This window comes from Colobus angolensis, unplaced genomic scaffold (genome assembly GCF_000951035.1).
Source record: "Colobus angolensis palliatus isolate OR3802 unplaced genomic scaffold, Cang.pa_1.0 Scaffold306, whole genome shotgun sequence".
Classification (NCBI taxonomy): Eukaryota; Metazoa; Chordata; class Mammalia; order Primates; family Cercopithecidae; genus Colobus; species Colobus angolensis.
The window spans coordinates 595878-622540 of record NW_012116333.1 but is presented as its reverse complement, the minus strand read 5'-3'; the positions used below and the strand labels follow the sequence as shown (position 1 = coordinate 622540).

Here is a 26663-nt window from a genome sequence, read left to right as displayed (position 1 = left end):
GGTGACGCTTGGCCTGCGCGCGGGAGGACCGGGCGGCGACTGCCCCTGCACCTGGCCCGTCCCGTTGCCTGCCCTCTTAGGAACACACGCCCCGCTTAGCCCCCGAGAATGCCACCCTGGCAGTCCCCGGCCACCAGGGATAGGGGCAGACCCTGACCGCTGCCCAGACGCGGCGTTCCCTTCACGGGGTTTCTGGCAATGCGCTCAGCTCCATTCAGAGGGGAGATCCGTTTCCCCCACGCTGAGGGATTGCTCGGACACTAGGGAGGCGATTCCTGTTGGGACCTGGACTAACGGGTGGGAGGCAAGCCAGTATGTGGATATCCTTTAGTGGGATTCTTGAAATCGGGGGCCCAAAAAGCTCAGAACTCTTCCAGAGTCCCAGATGAATAGCATTTTTGAATAAGAGTGGTGGTTGATTAGCTCACCCTTGGTCTGTGACTTCTGTAGATTGACAACCAAAGAGGACTTTTAAAAAGAGACAGGGTTTTGTCACCCAGGCTGGAATGCAAGTGGCTCGATCTTGGTTCACTGAATCTTCCGGGGCTCAAGTGATCCACCCACCTCAGCCTCCTGAGTAGCTGGGACTATAGGCGTCCACCACACCTGGATGATTTGTTTATTTATTTAATTTTAGTAGGGATGGGGGTCTTGCTATGTTTCCCAGACTGGTGTCCAACTCCTGGACTCTAGCGATAACCCCACCTCAGCCTCCCAAAGTGCTGGGATTGCAAGCGTGAGCCACCACACCTAGTGCCAGACAAGGATTTTAAATTTTTCCAGAAACAAGATTGGTGTCCCATTAGCTCACTGCCACTCTTTTGATGAGCTTTCTTAGAGTTTTTCAATGTCACGTGGTCTTAGTACTTGTCAAAAGCAGCATTCCCGCCGGTCGCGGTGGCTCACACCTGTAATCCCTGCACTTTGGGAGGTCGAGGCGGGCGAATCACGAGGTCAGGAGTTCCAGACCAGCCTGGCCAACATGGTGAAACCCTGTCTCTACTAAAAATACACAAAATTAGCTGGGCGTAGTGGTGGGCCCCTGTAATTCCAGCTACTCGGGAGGCTGAGGCAGGAGAATTGCTTGAACGCGGGAGGTGCAGTGAGCGGAGATGGCGCCACTGCACTTCAGCCCGGAGGACAGACCGAGACTCCCTCTCAAAAAGAAAAAAAAGAAAAGAAAAGAAAAAGCATTTCTTTAGCATTCTAACACTCAAAGGTGAAAGGAAATGGGTTCTTTTTTGATGTGACATGCAAATAGATACATATAACACTGATACTACTGTATGTTTATTTTTTAAAATAGCTACTACAGTTTCTACAGGAATTCTCACAGCAAACTATCTCTAGGACCCATGAAATCAAGAAACAAGTGGACGGACTAATACGGGAAACCAAAGCCACAGATTGTCGCCTGCATAATGTCTTCAATGACTTCCTTATGCTCTCTAATACCCAGTTCATTGAAAATGTGAGTTATTTAGTTATATCATAATTCCTTTTTTGGGAGTAGGAGATACTGTAATTTTAAATAACTTACTGTTAGGTTCCCTCCTAAATTTTGGTGGAAGTGTGGTTCTTGGTAATTGCAGTTTTTTTCTCTGGGATTAATGCCTCTTTTTTATTTGTAAAGTTTTAAGTCCTTTTCTCCAAGCCTCTAAAAAAGTCTAATGATAAAATTTTCTTATACTTTAGTGCTTCCATCTTTTGTCAGTTTTGAGAGTAGTCAGCAATTGTGCTGAATTTTGTGGCACTCACACTACCTTTGTTGTGGCGTGATCTGTAAGGACAGCTGTATACCTGGTTAGACCCTCTGGACACCAGCATGTGGTTTCAGTTGTTGATTGGGTTCATTATGTTCTGATAAATTATATTCAGGGGATATATATGTCTACTTGCAATATTCTCAACTAAAGTTTATGATGGTTGAACTTATGGAATCAGCTATAAACAGATTACTAAGCTTAAATCTATATGTGATTTTTGTCTGTTTACTGAGTTTCTTCTAGATGGTAGGAATACACAGGTAAATTAGATAGAGCCTCTCCCTTGGCAAATAGTGTAATTCCAGCATACAAAGGAAGTAAGTGTGGCTGGAGCAGAGTGGAGACTTAAGAGATGAAGATGGAGAGTAAGCTTAGGTAACAGACCTGTGTTTCTCATAGGGTGTCCCAGCTTTCTGAATATCAGCGTTCATTTGTGGAAAAAGGATTATTAAAGTAAGCTATCTCCTGAGATTGTTAGATATAAAGTAATAAAATTTTCAGAATCACAAAATTATTTAAAAAGCCCAAGATTTAGAATAGTTAAGAGAATACCAGATATTGCCATGTCGTCAACTTGTGCAGCATGTTTGTGCATTTTTTAGTAGCTCGAGTTAAATGACACTTCCTGTCTTTTTTTGGAGAGCTATATGTAAAATAAAGATATTAATAAAGGTCTTAGAGATCTCTTTGCCAGTTACTTCCTTTAACAGCAAAGGAGTACTCATGAGTTTGAAAAATAACAAGTATTCGGCCAGGCGCGGTGGCTCAGCCTGTAATCCCAGCACTTTGGAAGGCCTAGGCGGGCAGATCACCTGAGGTCGGGAGTTGGAGAGGAGCCTGACCAACATGGAGAAACCCCGTCTCTACTAAAAAAATACAAAAGTAGCCAGGCATGGTGGTGCCTGCCTGTAATCCCAGCTGCTCGAGAAGGCTGAGGTAGGAGAATCACTTGAACCTGGGAGGTGGAGGTTGCGGTGAGCTGCGATCCCGCCATTGTACTCCAGCCTGGGCAGCAAACGAAACTCCATCTCAAAAAAAAAAAAGTATTCACGTGAAATCAGTAGTTTTCTGATTGTCTACACAGAATGTCCATGCTTGGTCCAGATCATTTATCTCACTTGAAGAGTCAGGGACTCAAGACTTAACTTCTCTGGTGTGCACAGCCCCATAACGTTTTCATCAAGATTAATTTGGTGTCCTTTTAAGCACTCCTGTTCTTTTCATTCTGTACTTTTCTTGCTGGATCAGGTAGTCAGCACTTCTCTACAGTCAGTGCTGCAGCACCAGTCGCAAAGGATATGGGAAGTTTTCTTTTTTTTTTTTTTTGAGACGGTGTCTCGCTCTGTCACCCAGGCTGGAGTGCAGTGGCGCCATCTCGGCTCGCTGCAAGCTCCGCCTCCCGGGTTCACGCTATTCTCCTGCCTCAGCCTTCCGAGTAGCTGGAACTACAGGCGCCCACCAGCATGCCCGGCTAATTTTTTGTATTTTTAGAAGAGACGGAGTTTCACCAAGTTAGGATGACGAGACAGAGTTAGGAAGAGACGGAGTTTCACCGATCGAGGATGATCTCGATCTCCTGACCTCGTGATCCGCCTGCCTGGGACTCCCAAAGTGCTGGGATTACAGGCCTGAACTACCGCGCCTGGCAAGGGAAGTTTTCTTTGTCCCCAGTGTGCCTGTACCAGATTGGTACTAGAGTGGTACTAGATTGGTACCAGATCCACACTTCAGTGGGGAGAAATGGGGAACATCATACAGTTTTTCTGAATCACAGTCTTAGGTCGTGTCTTTTCTCCAGCTCTTCTTTTGTAGACAAGTTTTCGTAGATTCTGAATTTTCCATGATGTAGTTTTTGTGGTTTTGTTTTATTGTGTTTTGGTCATTGTTCTTTATTTCTGTCCACTACTGGGGATTTCCTGTTTTCCATCCATCTCTCCATCCCTTTAGCCTTAGCTTATTTTTTTTCTTCCAAGACAGAGTCTAGCTCTGTCACCCAGGCTGGAGTGCAGTGACACAATCTCGGCTCACTGCAACCTCTGCCTCCCGTGTTCAAGCAATTCACCTGCCCACGCCTCCCAAGTAGTTGGGATTACAGGCTCCCGCCACCAGCCTGGCCAATTTTTTTTTTTGTATTTTTAGTAGAGACAGGGTTTCACCATGTTGGTGAGGCTGCTTTCGAACTCCTAACCTCAAGCAATCTGCCCACTGCAAGCTCTGCCTCCCTGGTTCAAGCAATTATCGTGCTTCAGCCTTCCAAAGTGCTAGGATTACAGGCGTGAGCCACCGCACTCGGCCCTTAGTGTTAAGTCTTGATGCCCCTTCGCCTTCCAGTCTGCTGCCAGAACTCTTCTCTGGATGTGCTGGTTGCCACTGCCAAATCTTAATTACTTCCCAGACCTTCTATAAGGCCACATGCTATATAGGTTTTTTTCATTTGTGGCAGAGCATGATGATACTGAGAAAACAGTTAATGCTTAATAAAACTGTGAAAAAATCTACTTGCTGATATATATTTGTAAGTGATCTGGCTTTTTTTGTTGTTGTTTTTTTTTTTGAGATGGAGTCTCACTCTGTCGCCCAGGCCAGAGTGCAGTGGTGCGACCTCGGCTTACTGCAAGCTCTGCCTCCTGGGTTCATGCCATTCTCCTGCCTCAGCCTCCTGAGTAGCTGGGACTACAGGTGCCTGCTACCACACCTGGCTAATTTGGCATTTTTAGTAGAGATGGGGTTTCACCGTGTTAGACAGGATGGTCTCGATCTCCAGACCTCGTGGTCCTCCCGCCTTGGCCTCCCAAAGTGCTGGGATTATGGGCGTGAGCCACTGTACCTGGCAGTCTGGCTTTTTTAATGTTGTTGTTGTTTTTTTTAATCCTGACATCAGTACTTAGATATTACAATTCCAGCTTGAATTATGGTGCCATTTGGTTTCATGGTAATTTATCAGAAATATTCAAAGTCAGATAACTTTCTGGGTTTTATTAATTAGCCTCAGAGGCAGCCACAAAGTTGCAAACTGTGTTATAAAGTTTGTGAAACAATCTGGACTTTCTAGGGCGAGAACAGTCAGGACTTTCTAGGGCAAGAGAAATTAGTACCATTAGTAAAGGCTCAAGAGGGGACTTGGAGGGAAAAGAAATACTAATTAACATTGGCCAGTGTTCTAGTGTCTAATTAGAAGGCAACACAATTCTAAAGGCTTAATTAATCTGTTAATTTAGGAATTGCATCCTGAAATACCAAGTGCCATAGTTAATGACTTTTGTTTGTTAAATGAACTGGTGAGGGAGGATTTTTTCTTTTTAAAGTCAATTGTTTCAAAATCTTAGCTTTGTAAAATTAAAAAAAAAAAAAAAATTCCAGAATGAAACAAATTAACCCGTTTATGCCCAAGGTTAAAATTTTTTTTGTGAGAAGCCAGACCTTGGCAATGACCTTGAGCAGTAGGATATATGTAACTCCCACAAGCTTAGCGTTCCAATAATGGAACACTAGGCATAAATGAGTTAATATTCCAGATCATCTTCCTGTTAATTTATGAAAGCTGAATTTTGGTCATTTTTCCCTCCTTTTCTACTTTTCTATTGAAGAAACAGACATGAGCTGCTGAAACTGTCAAGTACTCAGCAATTAGAGAGAAGGAGGTAAAGCCCAAAAGCCTTATTGGCATATAATTTCCTGTACAGGCTTCTCCCTCACCACCTAGACCTGCTTTGTTTTACATAATGCCTCTTGCTTTTGACACTCCAGCCTTCTCATTCCTTGGAAATGCCATATGCCCTGCTGCTATGAGGCCTTTGCTTACATTGCTTCCTATGCCTCTACCCTTTGATTGATATCTCTCTGTCTTCTAGGTCTCTGCTCAATTATATTACTTCCTCCTGGACCCTCTGCACTAGGCAGACCCCCTGGATAAAAGCACTTGAAGCATCACATTCTTTAGTAGACTTCTTATAATTGTGATTTTACAATTATTGATGGGATTTGATGAGTTGAACCCTCCTGCTAAATCAAGCCCCATATTTTTAACAACAAATATATTTGAAGGGTCCAGCACAAGCCTGATACTTAGGGACCCAGTGAATACTTGAATAAATGAGAGTACGCATAAATGAAAGGCACCGGGGCTGTGTATAATCTGTTACTCTCCAGCCCTGGTTCCTTTTTCCCCACTTCCCCACCTTCCCCTTTTACCTTGTCTCCCCAGATGAGGATCGATAGTAAAGATATTTAACAGTCCTGGGTATAGCTATCTGAGTGTAAATTGATCACAAAACACATGAAGCTGTGAGTTTAGCAGGTGAGGATGAAAGAAGTTAGCATTGGTTATCTGCTGGATATGAAGTACTTGAGACTGCATAGTCCTGCTCACCCTGAAAAGACCCCATGGGCTTTAGGTCCCGTGGGTTTAGGTTTCTTAGATGTCATGTTTGGCTTTCTAGCTGCAGGCTGCTGCTAGGTAACCTTGGTAGCTGCCAGGTCTTAAAGTCTCACTTTTGAGATTTACTTACCTTTTTGGGGTCCTGACTTTGAAAATTACCAAAGTGATTTCTGATCTTTATAGAGCAATTAGGAAAAGTAAGAAAAAGAAAAATCATGTGAAATTTCCTCAGCTGAAGGGGAGACTCCTGGTGTTTAGTACATATATTCTAATTCCATTTCCCATGCAGATGTCAGGCTTAAAAGAATTGAACCTACAGTAGGCCGGGCGTGGTGGCTTACGCCTGTGATCCCAGCACTTTGGGAGGCCGAGATGGGTGGATCACGAGGTCAGGAGATCTGGCTAACATGGTGAAACCCCGTCTCTACTAAAAAATACAGAAAAATTAGCCAGGCATGGTGGCAGGTGCCTGTAGTCCCAGCTACTCAGGAGGCTGAGGCAGGAGAATGGCGTGAACCAGGGAAGCAGAGCTTGCGCAGTGAACCGAGATCCTGCCACTGCACTTCAGCCAGGGCGACAGAGCGAGACTCCCACCTCAAAAAATAATAATAATAATAAATAAATAAATAATTGAACCTACAAAAAATCAGCTATTCCAAATTAACCAACCATTGAACTTTTCAGTATATTTCTTTCTGTTCTTGTTTTTTAACTTTAACCTTTTCTAGATGACTGTATGTGTGTGTGTGTATTTGTATTTGCAGCCTACTTTTTTTCTTAATGAGAACTTATTTAACCCATCTTTGAGACTTTTGTGAACTTAATTTTTTTGTTCGTAAACCATATCATAATTTATTTAATCTCCCAATATTAAGTGTTATTTATGAAATGTTTCATAAATAACATAAATGTTTCATAAATAAATAGTAAACTTAAGAGAGAAAGCACAAGTGCTAAGAAAATGTAGCTCCTAGCATCAGTAGTTTCATATTTTGCCACATCTGCTTCAAAGGTGCCAACCCCACATATTTGTCCTTAACTCTAATCATTTGGATGGGGATTCCTTGGTATCTCTGCCTTTTTATTCTTTCTTTATTTTTGAGACAGGATCTCCCTCTATTGCCCAGGTTGGAGTTCAGTGGTGCAAACAGCTCACTGCAGCCTCAAACTCCTGGGCTCAAGCCATCCTCCTACCTCAGCCTCCCGAATAGCTGGCTGAGACCACAGGTGTTCACCACCATGCCTGGCTAACTTTTTATTCTTTTTCCCTAGAGAGAGATTTCATTTTTATCCCTTATAGATAACCTTTATTGTGTAGTTCTTTTCCTCTTGACTATTACGTGTGAATGTTTGTGTGTGTTTATGTGAAAATAAAATCAGGCCTTCATGGAATTGTGGGTCTGTTTCTGCCCTCTACTGTTTGTTTTGTTTGTCTGCTATCTGCCAGTATCATAATCTTAAATACTGCAGATTTCTGATGTCTTATTAGGGCAAGTCCCCATATTCTCTTTTTTCAGAATTGTCATGGTTATCAATCTTTGGCTTTTTACTTTTCTGTGTGAATTTGAGGATTATCTTTTACTTACTTATTTTTTTCGAGATGAGTTTCAGTCTTATTGCCCAGACTGGAGTGCAATTGCACAATCTTGGCTCACTGCAACCTCTGCCTCCCAAGTTTAAGCGATTCTCTTGCCTCAGCCTCCTGAGTAGCTGGAATTACAGGCACCTGCCACCACACCAGCTAATTTTTATATTTTTAGTAAAGATGGGGTTTTGCCATGTTGCCCAGGCTAGTCTTAAACTGCTGATGGCAGGTGATCCCAAAGTGCTGGAATTACAGGCGAGAGTCTCCCAAAGTGCTGGAATTACAGGCATGAGCCTCCCAAAGTGCTGAGATTACAGGTGTGAGCCACTGCCCCCGGCAGGATTATCTTACTATATTGTGCCACAGAATATTTTATTAGCATTTGATTGGAATTGCATAGAATTATAAATTTGGTATTTGTGACTTTCTGCTGGAAATCATGATACCATGAACATTCTGATGTTTGCATTTATGATAATTTTCATTGGAGCTAAATTTCAAGAAGTAGAATGTTGGGTTAGAGGATATGATCATTTAAAATGATCATTTAAAAACAACATTGATCAGATTGGCATATACTTAAAGATGAGTGGACAGGAGCCATTACTGGCAAAGATTTGGGTAATGGGCACTTGAGTACGCTGCCGGTGACAGAGAATTCTACACATTTGTGCATAGAATCTGGGAATGGCTATTAAGATTTATTTATTCCCTCTCTAGGTAAAATCCCTCTCTAGGTAAAAAGAATAAATAAATAACCAGTTTCAGCCAGGCACAGTGGCTCACACCTGTAATCCCAGCACTTTGGGAGGCCAAGGCCGACGGATCACTTGAGGTCAAGGAGTTTGATACCAGGCTGGCCAACATGGTGAAACCCCCTCTGTACTGAAAAAAAAAAAAAATGCAGGCCAGGCACGGTGGCTCACACCTGTAATCCTAGCACTTTGGGAGGCTGAGGTGGGTGGATCACGAAGTCAGGAGATCAAGACCATCCTGGCTAACACGGTGAAACCCCATCTCTACTAAAAATACAAAAAAAATTAGCTGGACATGGTGGCAGGGAGGCTGAGGCAGGAGAATGGCGTGAACACAGGAGGCGGACCTTGCAGTGAGCCAAGATGGCGCCACTGCACTCCAGCCTGGGTGACAGAGCAAGACTCCCTCTCAAAAAAAAAAAAGGCAAAAACAAATTAGCTGGGCATGGTGGTACGCGCCTGTAATCCCAACTACTCAAGAGGCTGAGGCAAAAGAATCGTTTGAGCCTGGGAGGTGGAGGTTGCAGTGAGCCAAGATCGTGCCACTACACTCCAGCTTGGGTGATAGAGCTAGATTCTGTCTCTAAATAAATAAATAAATAAGCAGGAAGGGTAGGAGAGCTGTAAATATGTGCACGTGTTTGCTTATATTTGTGTTAAGAGGCTCAGGAAACGAGCATACACACCAGGTTTAACTTGGGTATTCCAAGGATCAGGTTGGGGGTAGGAAGGGAACTATTTTAAAATACGTCTCTTTTACATGTGCCTTTATATTGACTTAAAATTTAAAAAATTGAGATAGAGTTCACATACCATAAAATTCACTCCTTTAAAAAGTATACAGTTTGGTGGTTTTTAGTGTACTCATAAAGTTTTATAATCACAGCCACTAATGCCAGAAGATTTTCATCAGTTCATTTATATTGACTTTTTATTTCTTTCTTTTTAAAAAATTTTAATTTCATTTCATTTTAGTTTTGAGATAGGGTCTCACTTTGTTACCCAAGCTGGAGTGCAGTGGTGTGATCAGGGCTTACTGCAGCCTTTACCTCCCAAGCTCAAGAGTTCCTCCTGACTCAGCCCCACAAGTAGCTGGAATTACAGGTGCGCACCACCACACCTGGCTAATTTTTCTATTTTTTGTAGAGATGAGGTCTCACTATGTTGCCCAGGCTGGTCTTGAACTCCTAAGCTCAAGTGATCCTCTCGCCTCAGTCTCCAAGAGTGCTGGGCTTACAGGCATGAGCCACCGCACCTGGCCTATATTGACTGTAACATGCGTGTTGTACTTTGGTAGTTTTTAAAACATAAAAATAATTTTAAAAACCAAGAATCACAGTGATCTGGCAGAGCAGTGGGTCTGTTCTGGAAAAGAGAGTCTTGCCTACCCATGCTGTCAGGGTCAGTCAAGTGCCCAGCCTTTCTGGCAAGTCAGTGGTAGATTTTTCTCTCTGCTTTTGTACAAATGGGATAATAAACATTTATCAACCATTTTAAGCAACTGAATGAAAATAAGTTTTGCCTTTACCATTTTACTTGTTCAAAATCCTGAATTTCTTGTTTCCTAGTTGATAAATTATACCAGTTGACATTCTCCGTAACCTGGGGCGAGAATACTGTATCATTGCCCATCAACATTATTAGGTTAAGTGAAAAGGTGTGAAAACTGATATCATACTGTTTTTGCAGCTCTTGGTTTACAATGAGGTTAAAGTTTCATCATGTTTCCTAGTCATTTGTATTTAAATTTTTTTTTTTCTTTTTGGTGAATGAACCATGGTGTTTGTCCATGACCCACTGTTACGGACACTCACTAGTAGTAGTCTCAGCCCTTCGTTGAATAACCATTTCCTTCCCCATCTTTGTCCTTAGTTACTTCGTGTTTAATTCTTATATTGTGATTTATTTCCAATGAGGTGCTGACCTTTTAACATTGAGTTTGCTTCCATATTTAGCGTGTATATGATGAAGAAGTGGAGGAGCCAGTACTCAAGGCTGAGGCAGAAAAAACAGAGCAGGTACTTGTATGAAATCACTCTTCAGCTGAGTTTCTGACTTTGAAAAGTGTGATGGAGATCGATGTGTTTTGTGGGAGCTGGGGGATGGTGGGCGGGGGTGGGAAAGGGAGGGACTGCTGCTGACAGCAGCCTAAGAGGGGATTCTTTCTTTTGTTTCTGAAATGTAGTGTATTAACTAATACAGAGATCAAATCCTTGAATTCTGGTATAAGAATAGAGTAGAAGTCAGCAAACTTCTTCTGTAAAGGGCCAGATAGTAAATATTACAGATTTGGAGGGTCACAGAGGTCCTGAATTACAGATGGACCAACCTTCTTCCTGAGGTCTTCTCACACCAGAGCCCAAAACATAGCTTAAGAGGTTCTGGGTCACACTGACTTCTTAGCACTCCAGCAGAGATTCCTTTTTCTTCCACTCAGGAAGGCACATGGACTGTGAATAAGTTTATTATTGGAGTAGCTTTGAATTTGTTCTCATTTATTCAGAAAATATGGATTACCTGTGAAGGTTGGCACTTTGTCAGCAATTATTACTTGTAACAGATGAAGCTGTTAGACTAGGAAAAGGGTATTCGAAACCAGCTATCGTTCTGCCTGTTGCCAGCATTAAAAAAAAAAAAAAAAAAAAACAGTTATTTTATTTTTTATTAAAAAAAATTTTTTTTTGAGATGGAGGCTCTCTGTCGCCCAGGCTGGAGTGCAGTGGCACGTAATCGGCTCACTGCAACCTCTGCCTCCTGGGTGCAGGTGATTCTCCTGGCTCAGCCTCCCGAGTAGCTGGTACTACAGGCGTGTGCCACCACCTCGCCTGGCTAATTTTTTTGTATTTATATGGAGACGGAGTTTCGCCATGTTGGCCAGGCTCGTCTCAAACTCCTGACCTCAAGTGATTTGCTCGCCTTGGCCTCCCAAAGTGCTAGGATTACAGGCATGAGCTACCGTGCCCAGCAGATTATTTTATTTTTAATAGAACTCAAGGATTTGCTAGCCATTTAAGTGCAGTAGTATCTGGTTATACCAATTCAGGGTTTAATTTGAAGGTGATAGGTATTTAGTGAACTATTTTTAAAAACTGCTATATATTTCACACACATTTTCACAAACTCAGTACAATATTAGCTATTCAACTCAGAATCAAGCATATCCAAGTAGAAAAATACACAACCAAGATAAAAAAAGTTCAGTCTTTCTACTTCAGTACTTGAGATAAAAGACTAAAATACTCATAGAGTTTTTTTTTTGCCTTTGGCCCTCAGAACAACACTGTGTGGTTGGGTTCCTTCTAGAATATTTGTGAGGGGGTGGAAATGACGCTAAATATTTTTCGGTATTTCTCACAACGGCACACTTGTGTCTGCGGGGACTGCCACTGAGAGCTGCTGTTGCAGGAAGAGGACACCTGAGGGAGATTCTCAGCCTGTTGGGGATATGAACAAACCTTTTTTCTTGAGTGGGGCATTGTTGTAGGGTATACACAGAATAGACCAGCGATGAAAATGACCCCTTTTGATGTAGAACAGATTTACAAAATAATTGTAATTGTCCTATATATATGTATATATATTTGGTCTTTTTAAACTGGTAATTGAAAAATAAGACCTCTGTGACCTTCCTTGTAAGTCTTAACACCTAAAATTACCCAAGGGATAACCAGGGCTTGTAGGATAGTCATGGTGAATCTGAGAGTCTAGGCCCTCCAGCAGTGGGGAAACGGTGTGCATTCATTGTTAGGATACTTCTCCACATAGTAGTTGCACCTCTGCTTTTGTAGACAATGACCCTGGAGCTCTGGAACCTTAGGTAGTTTTATGCATGTCCAGAAAGGCGCAAACTTGGGATTTAAAACTTGCAGTCTTACTCCAAAGTCTGTGTCAAGGCATTCAGCAGAATTTGACTTTGTTAACATTTTTAAATAAGTTTTTTGGAGCTTGAGGCTAGGCTTTAGAGAACATTCACTGTATTCTCTTGAGGTGGTATCAGTATGTTGGAGATCCATATTGCACGGTATTTATTTTGTAGGAGAAAACTCGGGAGCAGAAAGAAGTAGATCTCATTCCTAAAGTCCAGGAGGCTGTGAACTATGGCTTACAAGTATTGGACAGTGCCTTTGAGCAACTTGATATCAAAGCAGGAAACTCAGACTCTGAGGAAGATGATGCTAATGGACGGGTGGAACTGATCCTTGAACCAAAGGTGAAGACATTCAACTTAAATATTTATTGCACACCCGTTATGTTTGGGCTATGTTACTTGGGCACATGATTAGTAAGTGATGGACTTAACCTCTGGGATGTATGTCACTTAGTAGTGTCACATTGACTCCACCAGAAAGACTCGCTTTACCCAAGCACTGATGGAGTGCTTGTGAGGTACAAGGCAATATGTCAAGTTGGGGGTGCAAAGATGCAGAGCATGGCCTCTACTCTCAAGGTGTGTGTTGCAGTTTGGTGGGAGAGAGGAGACATTCATACAAGTAACCATTGTAAATGCCCTGAGAGAGAACTGACTTCCAGCTGGAACTTTGGGGCAAAGATGATATTTGAATTGGAGTTTGAAGGGTGGGGAGGCTTAAGAGAGATAGAGTGTTGGGAACCTGAAATTATGTAGCTTGGACTAAGGAAGACTGCAGAAGAGCTGAAAGACATTTGGGTTGTTTCCGGTTTGGGCAATTATTAAATACAAATGAAGCTGCTGTGAACATTCATGTCCAGGCTCCTTCATAGCCTAGTGAGTGTTGGTTGCTTGACTAAGACTTTCTCCCACGTTGTTCAGAGAGATAATTGGGGCAACACAGAGTCTCTCAGTAGTGAACACGAAGTTGCCACAGTGATTTACAGGAAGAGGCCTTGTGATACATAAGGCCTTCCGAATTAAAACATGCCACAGAACCAAACTCTTTTTTTTTTTTTTTTTTGAGATGTAGTTTCACTCTGTCTTCTAGGCTGGAGTGTGTGATGCGATCTCAGCTCGCTGCAACCTCCGCCTCCCGGGTTCCAGTGATTCTCCTGCCCCAGCCTCCCTAGTAACTGGGACTACAGGCACCCACCACCACACCCAGCTGATTTTTGTATTTTTAGTATAGACAGAGTTTCACCATGTTGGCCAGGCTGGTCCTGAACTCCTGACCTCAGGTGATCCGCCTGCCTTGGCCTTCCAAAGTGCTGGGATTACAGACATGAGCCACCGCACCTGGCCTGAACCAAACTCTTCTAGTCATTCTTTAGCTGAACATTTCTCGTCCAGTTTGAGCTTTGCTGAGTCAAACCAAATTGAGGCAGATCATTTGGCACTGACTGGTACACTTGCTGCTTGAATTTTCACTGTATGTCTTTAAAAGTCAGCAGTGGACTCTGGGAAATGTATTGCCTGGACCACATGTGATACTTCCAAGACAGACAGCACTTTCTCTTTTTTCCCCTGGCAGAGAAAGTTGTGGAGGTACACTTTTCTTTTGTAGGAGGATTTGGGGATGTCTCCTGAGTCAGTGAGAATTAGTCCAAATTCACGCTGTCTTTGCCTTATACTCCATTGGTTGCTGTGACGTCGTTGAACCTTTACATTAACCTTCCCAATCTTTCTGTTGTGTGAAGCATCAGAATTATTCTCCCCTGCCCCAGGGTCCTTTGACAAGGAAGAGAGATCATTGCCGAAGGGCAGTGCCTCACAGGGGACAGCATTTCCTTCAGCAGTGGAAGTAGGAGGCTGTACAAGAGTGGAGCACTTTCTTGACTCTTGACCCTTTTTTTTTTTTTTTGAGACAGTTTCACTCTTGTTGCCCAGGCTGGAGTGTGGTGGTGCAATCTCGGCTCACTGCAGCTTGTCTCCTGGGTTCAAGCAACTCTCCTGTCTCAGCCTTCCAAGTAACTGGGATTACAGGCGTGCGCCACGACACCTGGCTTAATTTTGTATTTTTTAGTAGAGATGGGGTTTCACCATGGTGACCAGGCTGGTCTTGAACTCTTGACCTCAAGCGATCCACCTACCTCAGCCTCCCAAAGAACTGGGATTACAGGTGGGAGCCACTGCATCCAACCAACCCTAAATTTTTAACGTGTTTGGTGTGGGACTGATAGGAGAAGATGGTTGACATGGGCAGATCTCCAGCATGTGCTGTTGGGGCCACAGTCTCCTGCACCTCACTCTGTTTTCTCATCTGGTCTTATTTTACCAACTTTACTTTTCTAAATTCGACAGTGTGAAACCATTGGGGGTATTGTTCTTCTGTTTCTTGGGTTATAATTTTTTTTTTTTTTTTTTTTTTTTTTTTTTTTCCAGACAGAGTTTTGCTCTTATTGCTCAGGCTGGAGTGCAGTGATGTGATGTTGGCTCACTGCAACCTCCACCTCCTGGGTTCAAGAGATTCTCCTGTCTCAGTCTCCTGAGTAACTGGGATTACAAGTGTGCACCACCACACCCGGCTAATTTTTTGTATTTTTGGTAGGTACTGGGTTTCACCATGTTGGCCAGGCTGGTCTCAAACTCCTGACCTCAAGTGATCCACCTGCCTCAGCCTCCCAAACTGCTGGGATTGCAGGCATGAGATTGCCCGGCCTAATCTATCTTTATGTATATATATATATATATAAAATCTCATTAGTACTGCCTTTTAGAGGACAGCTCACCAGAATGTTCAGTTTCTTTCCTGGTCCTCCTCTTGGACCTTATAATAGGAGGTTGTACCCTTTTCCCTGTTTGCTTGCTGCTGATAAACTTTTGGTAGGCTTTTGCCATTTTTGTTAAATTTTGTTAATTAGGCCCTTGGGGAGGGAGATTCTGTGTGATTCAACTTTACTTTGGCATGTTTTTTTTGTTTTTTTTGAGATGGAGTTTCTCTCTTGTTGCACAGGCTGGAGTGCAGTGGCACTATCTCAGCGCACTGCAACCTCTGTTTCCTGGGTTCAAGTGATTCTCCTGCCTCAGCCTCCCGAGTAGCTGGGATGACAGGTGCCCGCCAATTTGCGTGGCTAATTTTTTTGTATTTTTAGTAGAGACGAGGTTTCGCCATGTTGGCCAGGCTGGTTTCAAACTCCTGACCTCAGGTGATTCACCTGCCTCAGCTTCCCAAAGTGCTGGGATTACAGGCGTGAGCCATGATGTCCAGCCTTACCTCCTTGGCATCTTTACCTAGGATTTGACTTTTTAAAAAAATCAGTGAAAAACATAATTTTTTTTTTTTTTTAACTTTTAGTCCTGCTGTGTTTCTTACTCACCTTCGTTATATAGCTTGTTTAGGATAATCAGATGAAACAAGGTATCAGGTGGCACATGTAAGTTTGTTTTCAGCTGAAACATTTGACAGTTTATTCCTTTCATGATGTACAGGATCTATACATTGATCGTCCTTTGCCATATCTCATCGGGTCAAAGCCGTTTATGGAACAAGAAGATGTAGGTCTTGGAGAGCTGTCCAGTGAAGGTACTTTTCTTTACCAAGTACTTTTGTTCCTTAACAATAATAATAAATGTATTTTTTATTTTAAAATAATTTCAAATTTTACATTAAAGTTTCAAGAATAGTTCAAAGAACTCTCATATACCGTTCACCTGGGTTTACCAGTTAATGTTTCACCACATTTGTTTTATTGTTCTCTACGTATACATAATATTTTGTCTTGAACCTATTAGGGAGACGTCATGGTCATGCCCTGTTACTTCTAAATGTTTCTCTGTGTGTTCTTTTTTTCTTCTCTTTTTCTTTCTTTTTTTTTTTTTTTTTGAGACGGAGTCTTGCTTTGTCGCCCAGGCTGGAGTGCAGTGGTGCGATCTTAGCCCACTGCAACCTTGGCCTCCCAGATTTAAGCGACTTTTCTGCCTCAGCCTCCTGAGTAGCTGGGACCACAGGTGTGCACCACCATGCCTGGCCAATTTTTGTATTTTTAGTAGAGACGGGGTTTCACCATATTGGCCAGGCTGGTCTTGAACTCCTGACCGCATGATCCACCTGCCTCGGCCTCCCAAAGTGCTGGGATTATAGGCATGAGCCACCAGGCCCGGCTCTTTTTCTTTTTCTTTTTCTTTTTTTTTTTTTTTGAGCTGGAGTTTCTTCTGGTCACACAGGCTGGAGTGCAATGGTGTGATCTTGGCTCACTGCGACCTCCGCCTCCTGGGTTCAAGCAATTCTCCTATATCAGCCTCCTGAGTAGCTGGGATTACAGCCACCCGCCACCACGCCTGGCTAATTTTTGTATTTTTAGTAGAGATGAGGTTTTACCATGTTGGGCAGGTTGGTCTTGAACTCCTGACCTCAGGTGATCCTCTGTGTGTGTTTTCTAAGAACAAGGACATCTCTTGTGTAACTACAGTAGAATTACAAAGCCAGGATATTTTCCTGAACATAAGGGTATCATCCAGTCTGCTGCTATGTTCACATTTTGCCGTTTGTCCCAGTGACACCCTTTTCAGTCTCTCTCTTTTGTTCTCTGGTCCAGGACTCAATCCAGGACCAGCCACCACATTTAGTTGTCAAATCTCCAGTTATGTTTTAGTCTGATGCCATTTCTCAGCCTTTCTTTGCTTTTTATGACCTTGACACCTTTAAAGAGTACAAGCAAGTCTTTTTTTTTTATTTGTAATGAATAATTTTTTGGGAGGGAGATACTTCAAGACTACATAAATATGTAATTCCTCACCATAATGAAGACACTTTCGATTCCAGTAAGTGGGTATAGATGGTTTTATCAAGTTCTCTGTGATGCTGTTGTATGGTGGTTTGTGATTTTGAGCTAAGGACATTTTCTTGTGAATATTGGTGTGGTGACCCTTATCTCTCTTCTCAACAGAAGGCTCTATGGGCAGTGATCGTGGCAGCATTGTGGACACTGAGGAAGAGAAAGAAGAGGAGGTAAGGGCTGTTTGGTATGACCAGGTCACAGTGGGCAGCAAACTTAAGATGGGCCTAGCAGGCTAAGTAAATAGCATAACTGTGAATTCGTAATCTGCTTCTGTAAAACTTTTAACAGTGATAGAAGCCACATTCTGATTATTTTTTCCCAAGGGTTAGATTTCCTTCTTGTCTTATGTACAATAATAAGGAAAGCTGCTTTAATCTCTTTCACTATTATCCTCTCTCCTACCTTACCACCAAATATGTCTTTCACCCAATATATTTTTGAGAAGGGCAACTTAGGTGTTTTGGTGGAATCTCTTCCTGGGATATAGTCTTAGAGTATATTCTGTCTTTAAATAATTCTAAGGAAAAAAAATCTACATTTAGAATTTTTGGGCCGGGCGCAGTGGCTCAAGCCTGTAATCCCAGCACTTTGGGAGGCCGAGACGGGCGGATCACAAGGTCAGGAGATCGAGACCATCCTGGCTAACATGGTGAAACCCCGTCTCTACTAAAAAATACAAAAAAAAACTAGCCGGGCGAGGTGGCGGGCGCCTGTAGTCCCAGCTACTCGGGAGGCTGAGGCAGGAGAATGGCGTGAACCTGGGAGGCAGAGCTTGCAGTGAGCTGAGATCCGGCCACTGTAGTCTAGCCTGGGTGACAGAGCAAGACTCCATCTCAAAAAAAAAAAAAAAAGAATTTTTGTAAACTATAAAACCTAGAGCAGGATATACTGAAAGCAACCACTTACATTCTATTTTGCTGCTGCCTCTAGCGCCTTCATGTCCACAGAGTATAATCTCATTCCCTCGCCTAGAGTTTGAGGTTGTGGACCTTGACTACAGTTGAATCTGTAGTTGTTCTTTAGATGGGATATTCGTTATTGCAGGGGACACATCCATGTTGCAGGAGAGTCCTCAAGTATGGGATTTCCGAAAGGAGACTGTGTTGTGTATGTGCTTTTCTCTTCCCGTTGGTCCCGCTTTCTGCACTCTCCCTCCCCTGCCCTTCTTCCAGTCCTCCAAAGAAAAACCTGACAGCTGGAAATAAGCTTTTCTTAAGTAACTTTCGTATAACAAAAGCAGTGCTCATTAGCGGAATCCCTTGCCTTTAGCCAGCGATGTAGCACTTTACCAAGTTGCTGGTAGCAAATATTGATGTTCCCTCCTTGGACCTAATGAAGTAGTTATCCTAATGAGAGGAAGTAGAGACAGTATAGTCCGAAATGTAAAATAACACAAACTGACTTTCAGCAATTTAGTTAAATGTGCAACTCTTAACTTTAAATCCAAAGGCAGGAGTTGAAAGTGCAGGTGATGTGAACAAATTGTCAGAGGCATTTAAGTGAACCACAAAAATTACATGTTAACTGGAACAACCCTTCACAATATTGCCAGCTACCCAGCTTATCTGCACTGTGATACTTAAGGTGACCAGTAGTCAGTACAAAGACACAGAGTGTCAGAGCTTTTTCTCCACTTGACATAGAATCAGCCCGCCCCAGAGACTTAGACCTGAAATCATTTCTGTGCTTCTAAGTAAAGTCTGTTTAACAACAGAGCCTTTTTTTCCCCCAAAAGGAGTCAGACGAAGATTTTGCCAATCATAGTGACAATGATCAAAACCGGGTAAGGCTCATGTACTGAAGTGACTTTGTTTTTACATTTTAATTGAAGCATAGTATATATACTAAAATTACTTTGGAATGATTTATGACAAAGTGAGGATTTCTTTCATGTACACAGTTTATTTTCCTTTAAGCATTTCATGTATTTAGGCTAACTACCTCTTTTGTATATATTTTTCTCAATTTTGCTTTATAGTTTATTTTTCTTAGAAAACAAAGAAGTAAAAAACAAAATTAGAAAACAGCCTCTAAAAGAAGACTCAGTTACCCAAACTGAACTACTTTGCATGAGTCCCTCTTCTGTTTTAAAATTGGAGACAATCTAGCAGTAACAATGAATATTCACAAGGTGAAAACTTTGATCCTACTGTCTTAGCACAGTTATCTTAATTTTTGAATATTTGTCTAAGGGCATGTTCTTGTCACAGTGTGCATCGTTTATTTTCTGCCGTTTTATGTTAACATTTTATAAATGTTTCCTTATTTATTTATTTATTTATTTTTTGAGATGGAGTTTTGCTCCTGTTGTCCAGGCTGGAGTGCAGTGGCATGATCTCAGCTCCCTGCAACCTCCACCTCCTGGGTTCAAACAATTCTGCCTCAGCCTCCCAAGTAGCTGGCATTACAGGTGCCCACCACCATGCTCGACTATTTTTTTTGTATTTTTAGTAGAGGTGGGGTTTCACCATGTTGGCCAGAGTGATCTTGAACTTCTGACCTCAGGTGATCCACCCACCTTGGCCTCCCAAAGTGCTGGGATTACAGGCATGAGCCACCACACCTGCAAAATAGCCTTTGCAGTTAGCATTGTAAACTTCCATACATACTGAATATGATACTGTCATAGTCTCTAAATGTATAAGGGAAAGAGTTATTTCTAGAGTTGTACTTTTGATGTAATAATGTATTCAATATTTTCTTTTTCTTTTCTTTTTTCTTTTCTTTTTTTGAGACAGAGTCTCGCTCTGTTGCCTAGGCTGGAGTGCAGTGGTGTGATCTCAGTTCAGTGCAGTCTCCGCCTAAAGGGTTAAGCAATTCTCATCCCTCAACCTCCCTGAGTAGCTGGGACTACAGGTGTGTGACACCATGCCCAGCTAATTTTTTGTATTTTTAGTGGAGTCGGGGTCTTCCCATGTTTTCCAGGCTGGTCTTGAGCTCAGGCAGTCTGCCCACCTCACCCTCCCAGAGTACTGGGATTACAGGTATGAGCTACCATGCCCAGCCAATATTTTTATATATAGAAATCCTTTGCTTCTGTAAACTGTTTCTTCAGAATAAGGTGGTATAGACTTACGTTAATAACTTAATGTCTGGTGGACATTCTACATTAAGTATTATGCATGTTGATTTTCCTACAATCTCATCACTGGGGTGATTAAATTTTTTTTAGTTAAAAATTTGCATTTGAGCCGAGCGCGGTGGCTCAAGCCTGTGATCCCAGCACTTTGGGAGGCCGAGATGGGCGGATCACGAGGTCAGGAGATCGAGACCATCCTGGCTAACACGGTGAAACCCCGTCTCTACTAAAATAATACAAAAAACTAGCCAGGCAAGGTGGCGGGCGCTTGTAGTCCCAGCTACTCGGGAGGCTGAGGCAGGAGAATGGCGTAAACCCGGGAGGCGGAGCTTGCAGTGAGCTGAGATCCGGCCACTGCACTCCAGCCTGGGCGACAGAGCGAGACTCCGTCTCAAAAAAAAAAAAAAAAAAATTGCATTTGAATTTCTTAACTGGGAAATATTTTTTTCACAAAAATGTTTAACTATCAAATGATGGATTTTACACTTTCTGGTTGGTACTGTATTTTCCTGGTTGTATTCATAAATGTTGATCTTTATAATTTTAATGATCAGTCTTCACAGGATATTTGTTTCTGTGGAATTTCCTATTAAGATCTGTAAATGCAAAGAGTTCTTCTTTTCTTTCTTTTTTTTTTTTTTTTGAGGTGGAGCCTCTCTCTGTTACCCAGTCTGGAGTGTAGTGGCACGATCTTGGCTCACTACAACCTCCACCTCCTGGGTTCAAGTGATTCTTGTGCCTCAGCCTCCCGCGTAGCTGGGATTACAGGCATGCACCACCATGCCCAGCTAGTTTTTATATTTTTAGTGGAGACAGGGTATTGCCATGTTGGCCAGGCTGGTGTTGAACTCCTGACCTCAGGTGATACACCTGCCTCAGCCTCCCACAGTGTTGGGATTATAGGCGTGAGCCACCACGCCCAGCCACAAACAGTTTTTCAAAAACAGTACAGTATAGTGAGTAAAAGCATTAGCTTATGCAACAGGTTGGTTTTGTGTGCTGCAGCTAACCTCAAAGTTGTAAGGATTAAATTAGATAATAAAGTGCTTTTAGTAACATGCCTGGAACAGTTCGTTGATTCAGACATTGAGAAAAAATTTTTTAAATTATGCATAGTAGTATGTACCTTTGGAAAAATTAGAACTTAACAGATAAGGCTAAGTTTGAGCCTTCCAGTCCTTTCCTTCGCTGCATACTCTTCAGAGGTAACTGGGATCGTGCTCTGGGAGCATGTCTTTCCAAGTCTGTTTCTTTGCTTTCATAAATACATCTGTTTCATAGACATGCTGTAGTGTTTGCAGAGGGGGCGTGGTATCATCCTGGATTTGTTATTCTGCGCTTTTTTGCTTGACCTACCTTGGATGGCTGTCTAATTGTTACAGCTTTTACCTTTTAACTATTACTCAGTATTCTTACTAAGGTAAGACTATGCTGATTTTGTTTATATTTCTCTAGTAAAAGGCTGTGCGCAGTGGCTTATGCCTGTAATCCCAGTGTTTTGGGAAGCCAGGGTGGTCAGATCACCTTAGGTCAGGAGTTTGAGACCAGCCTGGCTAACATGGTGAAACCCTCTCTCTACAAAAATACAAAAATTAGCCAGGCGTGGTGGCAGGCACCTGTAAGCCCAGCTACTCAGAGGATTGAGGCAGGAAAATGGCTTGAACCTAGGAGGCAGAGGTTGCAGTGAGTCGAGATCACGCTGATGCACGCCAGACGAGGTGACAGAGCAAGACTCCATCTCAAAAATGTATATATATATATAAGATTTTTTTAAATTTGGATTCGAAGTAAATCTTGTGTATTATTTGTTCCAGCACATCTTTTGCTTCATAACTTGCTGCATCATGATTATGATTATTATTTTTAAAAGCTGTTACCTTTTTGAAGGAGGAGCCTAAAGGCTGACAGTATCTCTTTAGCTTAATAACTAGTAGTTCTAATTTGGTGTTTTATACTCTTAGCACACCACACAAATGAGTGATGAGGAAGAGGATGATGATGGCTGTGACCTTTTCGTTGACTCCGAGAAGGAGGAGGAAGATATTGAGGACATTGAAGAAAATACTAGACCTGTAAGGAAGACTGTAGTTGCTATCCCTTGGCAGGGTTTTAGAACCAATGACTTGTTTCTTTTATTGTCACTTACTTTGTACCTCTCTCATTTTTGCATATTTGTCATTTCATTTCCACTTTGGAAAATAATGGCAACCTTCTCAAATTGCCTCACAAGTACCACTTTCTTGTCCAGATGTTATGATTTTATGAGTCGGATCATTCAGAATATGTCTGGCTCCAGAGTCTGAAGACTGTAGTGCTCCTGTCTTTCTGCCCCTGCACCTTTTTCTTATTTTCTTGTTTAGATTTTAAGTATTAAAGTGAAGTATTAAAAAAGTAAGGAAATAAAGAGCATCTCCCTTTGAAGGAGCATTTTATGAGTCCTGTTCCTTGGGTGAGCTGTGTAGGGTACATGTGTTTAAATTCATTTAATTAAACTGTTTTCTCCTCAGTTCAGTTTCTTTGCTCTTGTATACACAATGTTGTTAGATGTCCAAACTTGAAGTGTACTAGTTTGTTATAAAAAAGCAATTCTTTTGATTTCTCCTGCTGTAGAAAAGAAGCAGACCTACATCGTTTGCTGATGAGCTGGCTGCCCGCATCAAGGGGGATGCCATGGGCCGAGTGGACGAGGAGCCTACAAGTGAGCCCCAGACGCACTGACGGGGAGTTGGGGAGGGGTAGTGCAGGGCCCTCTGCTGACTTCATCAAAGGCGGATTTCCCTTTTTATTAGTAATTACTATGGCAGAAGAGGCTTAAATTGTAGCGCTTATTCCTTTTTTGGTTAATGGACTCCTTTTGATAACTAAACACTGTGGACCCACAAGAAAAACGTACACGTACACATGTAGATAACACTTTACATATAATTTCAGGGGATTAATGGAAACCAGAGAACCATGGGTAACAGCTTAAGAATTCCTATCTGAATATTTACTCCTATATTTTGAACAAATAAGAATGTGCTATATAGCATGTTCTAGTTATATAACAGAGTAGAAAGATAATATAATAATTCTTTCAACAAATACAATCCTGTTATGCACATGAGCCTGGTATGAAAGCAGAAGCCTTCTGCCATACAAAGAGACTCTTGAGTGCCCACTATGGGCAGGGCAGGGGGTTCAGTGCTCTGGTGGAGCTGAGATGAAAGGCAGACGTCTTGCTCTTAGCTGTGAGTTATGAGGATGACAGATGTGGAAAGAACCAGGATATGTATACTGAGGGAGGACTTAGTACTATTAAAACTGTGAACTGTTCTTCAAGCCTTATCCTCAGGAGAAGCAAAACCTCGGAAGACACTCAAAGAGAAGAAGGAAAGGAGAACTCCTTCAGACGGTGGGCCTTTTCCCTCAATTTTGTTATTTTAGGAGCCCTTTGACTCAAGATTGTTGCTTACATAAATCATAAAGTACTGCTTTACATGCTGTTTTCCCTCTGACAAGTGGGTCTGTCTCCATTTACTTTGCTAAAGCCTCTGGGCTGGGCACAGTGGCTCATGCCTGTAATCCCAGTGCTTTGGAAGGCCGTGGCAGCCGGATCACAAGGTCAGGAGTTTAAGACCAGCCTGGCCAACATAGTGAAACCCAGTTTCTACTAAAAATACAAAAAATTAGCTTGGCGTGGTGGCAGGTGCCTGTAGTCCCAGCTACTTGGGAGTCTGAGGCAGGAGAATCGCTTGAACCTGGGAGGCAGAGGTTACAGTGAGCCTTGATCACGCCACTGCACTCCAGCCCGGGTGACAGTGCGAGACTCGGTCTCAAAAACAAACAAAAGCCTCGGAAGTTATGTTTTGGAGTGCTGGGAGGAGATGTGGGTGTGGAGTAAAAATTTCTGTAGAGATTTGATTTATTAGATTTTACAGTAATCATTTCTTGTCTTTCTGGAATTATTTAGAAGTGTAGAAACTTAGGGATCTCTAGCTTTTGTTTTCAATAAAGGATACACCAGGCCTTTTCCTATTGAACAGCCATGTCCATTACATTTCACTTGTCCCTGTGTCAGTCTGCAGATCCCTTTGTTTAGTCTGCCCTTCCTTCCCCCAGATTTGTGGGGGAATGGGTCTTGAATGTGACATCTGACCTGAATGCTTGCTTCAGAGTAAATCTAGATCCAGGGTGCTGACCTAGAGAATGAATGCTGTCTGCTGCAGACATTGACAGACTTGAGAGTGGAGGCCCAGAGAACCTTTTGAGTGCGTCAGTGGACTGTGCCAGGGGTTTAGTGTGAAATTCATCAGACTGCCTCACGCTTTGTTAAATAGGGTCAGATAAACTCCATGCCAGTTTGGAGACGTTGCAGATGCCAACCCGGGAATTTGAGTTCCAGACCCATCTTTAATGCTCCCTGCAAAACACTGCTTTCTGTTTGCTAGATGAAGAAGATAACTTATTTGCACCCCCCAAGCTGACCGACGAGGACTTCTCGCCATTTGGCTCTCGAGGCGGCCTGTTCAGTGGGGGAAAAGGGCTCTTTGATGATGAGGATGAGGAGGTGAGTCCATGGTATCCAGCAACACTCCCTGCAGCTAGCTGTGTCGGGGGTCCACAGGGAAGAAATAGGCTTTGTTTGTTTACTGGGGGAAAAACAGCTCAGTTGGAAGTTGCTTCTAGTTTCATATTTTGGGACATTTTGAATTAAGAATCACTGAGTGAAAAATACCATATCCTTCTACCCTTTGTTAGGTGAGGAGAAGATGTGCACGTGTTAATGTGAATAATTTACTAGGTGATTGTTTCTTGCCTTATCTGTTGTCTTCCATGTTTGTTTTTAATTCCTGGACAGGCCTAAATTATTTTAGGGTCTGATTTTACCGTAGTTATTATCACTTTGCAACTGATTTTCTAACAGAGTAGTAAATATGTAGCTTTAAATCTTGTGGGTTACTTTTCCTTAGAAATCCTCAAATGCAGCTATGCTTTCTCCTGGTTTTGTTAATTCTTTGTCATATACCTTATTACAACCAGAGTGACCTCTTCTTGGAAGCCCCCCAGGATCGGCCGGCTGGAGGCTCTGTTAAGGAGGGTAAGCTGGGGCTGGTCAGCTGCGTCTCGGTGTGCAAGAGTTCCTTCTCACTAGGAGATGGAACCCCGGGGTTGTTCCCAAGCCTCGTTTCTGTGTTAAGCAGGAAGCTGTTGTTTTTACCTTGATCCAGTTGAAAGTAATTCATCTTCACTTATTGATGTCTTGGAAAAAACAGAGTACCATCTGTAAACCCCGTATCACAGTCTTGCCTCTTTGTTAGGAGAGAACTCATGAAAAGTCAGACAAGAAAAGTACCCTAGAGCAGTGTTGAGGATGGTTTTCATTGAATGAAGTTTAATTTAAAGAAACATTTTTAACATTCTCTATAAAAGTTGGAGACCAGTAATTCCCCAGCGCAGTGTGCATTAAAATCTTCTGTGCAGTTTTTTTTGTTTTTGTTTTTGTATTTTTAGTAGAGACAGGGTTTCACCACGTTGGACAGTTGGACAGGCTGGTCTTAAACTCCTGTCCTCAAGTGATCACCCACCTTGGCCTCACAAAATGCTGGGAATACAGGCATGAGCCACTGCACCTGGCCCATTTGTGTAGTTTTTTAAAAACACAAATACAAATATATTTTTTAACATACAAATGTTACTCAATAGGTTTGTGGTAGTTCTCCGGACTTGGGAATTAGTGATTCTAAGTGCTGAGTCTTCCCGGCACCCACATCAGAGCTGGGCCTTGGAGGCCACTCCTTGTGCTTGCTGTGTGGGCTGCTAGCCTGGCTCTGCTCTGCTTTCTGCTGTCCACGTTTTGGCATCAGTGACTTGCTTGGTTTTCCCCTTTGCTCTTACTGTCTATATTTTTTTACTGACGACTCACCTTTTTGTGGTTCTTTTTTACTTGTTCATTCTCATCCAACTGGAATGGGTAGAGCTGGAACTGTTTGGGGGAGCCCTGGTCGTTCTGTCCCTGCCTCTGCCAGCTGTGCTCACCACCTCCCTTGGTGTCCCCCAGCTGACCCACTGCTGTGACTTGATCACAGTCAGCATGCTCTTCCTTTGGAGTCACAGCTCAGATTTTGTTAATCCCAAGAAAAAAGTCCTGACATCAGTAGAGAAGAAAATACTAAAGAATTTTAAAATGGCTTGTTCAGGAAAAATTAGTTTCAAAAGGTCTGGTAGTAGCTGTGTGTTACATTGCACATATTTCAGGAAGAAAATAGCAAGGAAAGTTGTTTCCCTTGTGAAATGGTTATCACTTGCTTTCTCATTCTAGAGTCTTCCTCATCCAAACCTGGAAAGAAAATCCCAGCAGGAGCTGTTTCTGTATTTTTAGGTAACAGAACTTAAGGTTTGCTTTCTAAAAACTACACAAATACTGTTTTTT

General features: G+C 42.4%; 1 protein-coding gene and 1 pseudogene across 2 annotated transcripts in view; both read left to right on the top strand.

The window, feature by feature from the left end:
• Nucleotides 1-26663, top strand: part of LOC105517731 — a 731019-nt pseudogene that overhangs the window by 143595 nt on the left and 560761 nt on the right. The window lies entirely within an intron of this gene.
• The window catches only part of LOC105517689 (WASH complex subunit FAM21A), a gene marked incomplete at its 3' end in the record, with an annotated part of 29639 nt that overhangs the window by 497 nt on the left and 2479 nt on the right, over nucleotides 1-26663 (top strand). Inside the window, exons 3-14 of the mRNA XM_011950303.1 lie at nucleotides 1307-1471; nucleotides 10440-10502; nucleotides 12521-12694; nucleotides 15824-15917; nucleotides 17281-17342; nucleotides 18908-18955; nucleotides 22213-22323; nucleotides 22862-22949; nucleotides 23574-23645; nucleotides 24682-24800; nucleotides 25274-25331; nucleotides 26553-26612. Coding sequence (XP_011805693.1) covers nucleotides 1307-1471; nucleotides 10440-10502; nucleotides 12521-12694; nucleotides 15824-15917; nucleotides 17281-17342; nucleotides 18908-18955; nucleotides 22213-22323; nucleotides 22862-22949; nucleotides 23574-23645; nucleotides 24682-24800; nucleotides 25274-25331; nucleotides 26553-26612 — 1114 coding nt within the window. The remainder of the gene's footprint in view (nucleotides 1-1306; nucleotides 1472-10439; nucleotides 10503-12520; nucleotides 12695-15823; nucleotides 15918-17280; nucleotides 17343-18907; nucleotides 18956-22212; nucleotides 22324-22861; nucleotides 22950-23573; nucleotides 23646-24681; nucleotides 24801-25273; nucleotides 25332-26552; nucleotides 26613-26663) is intronic.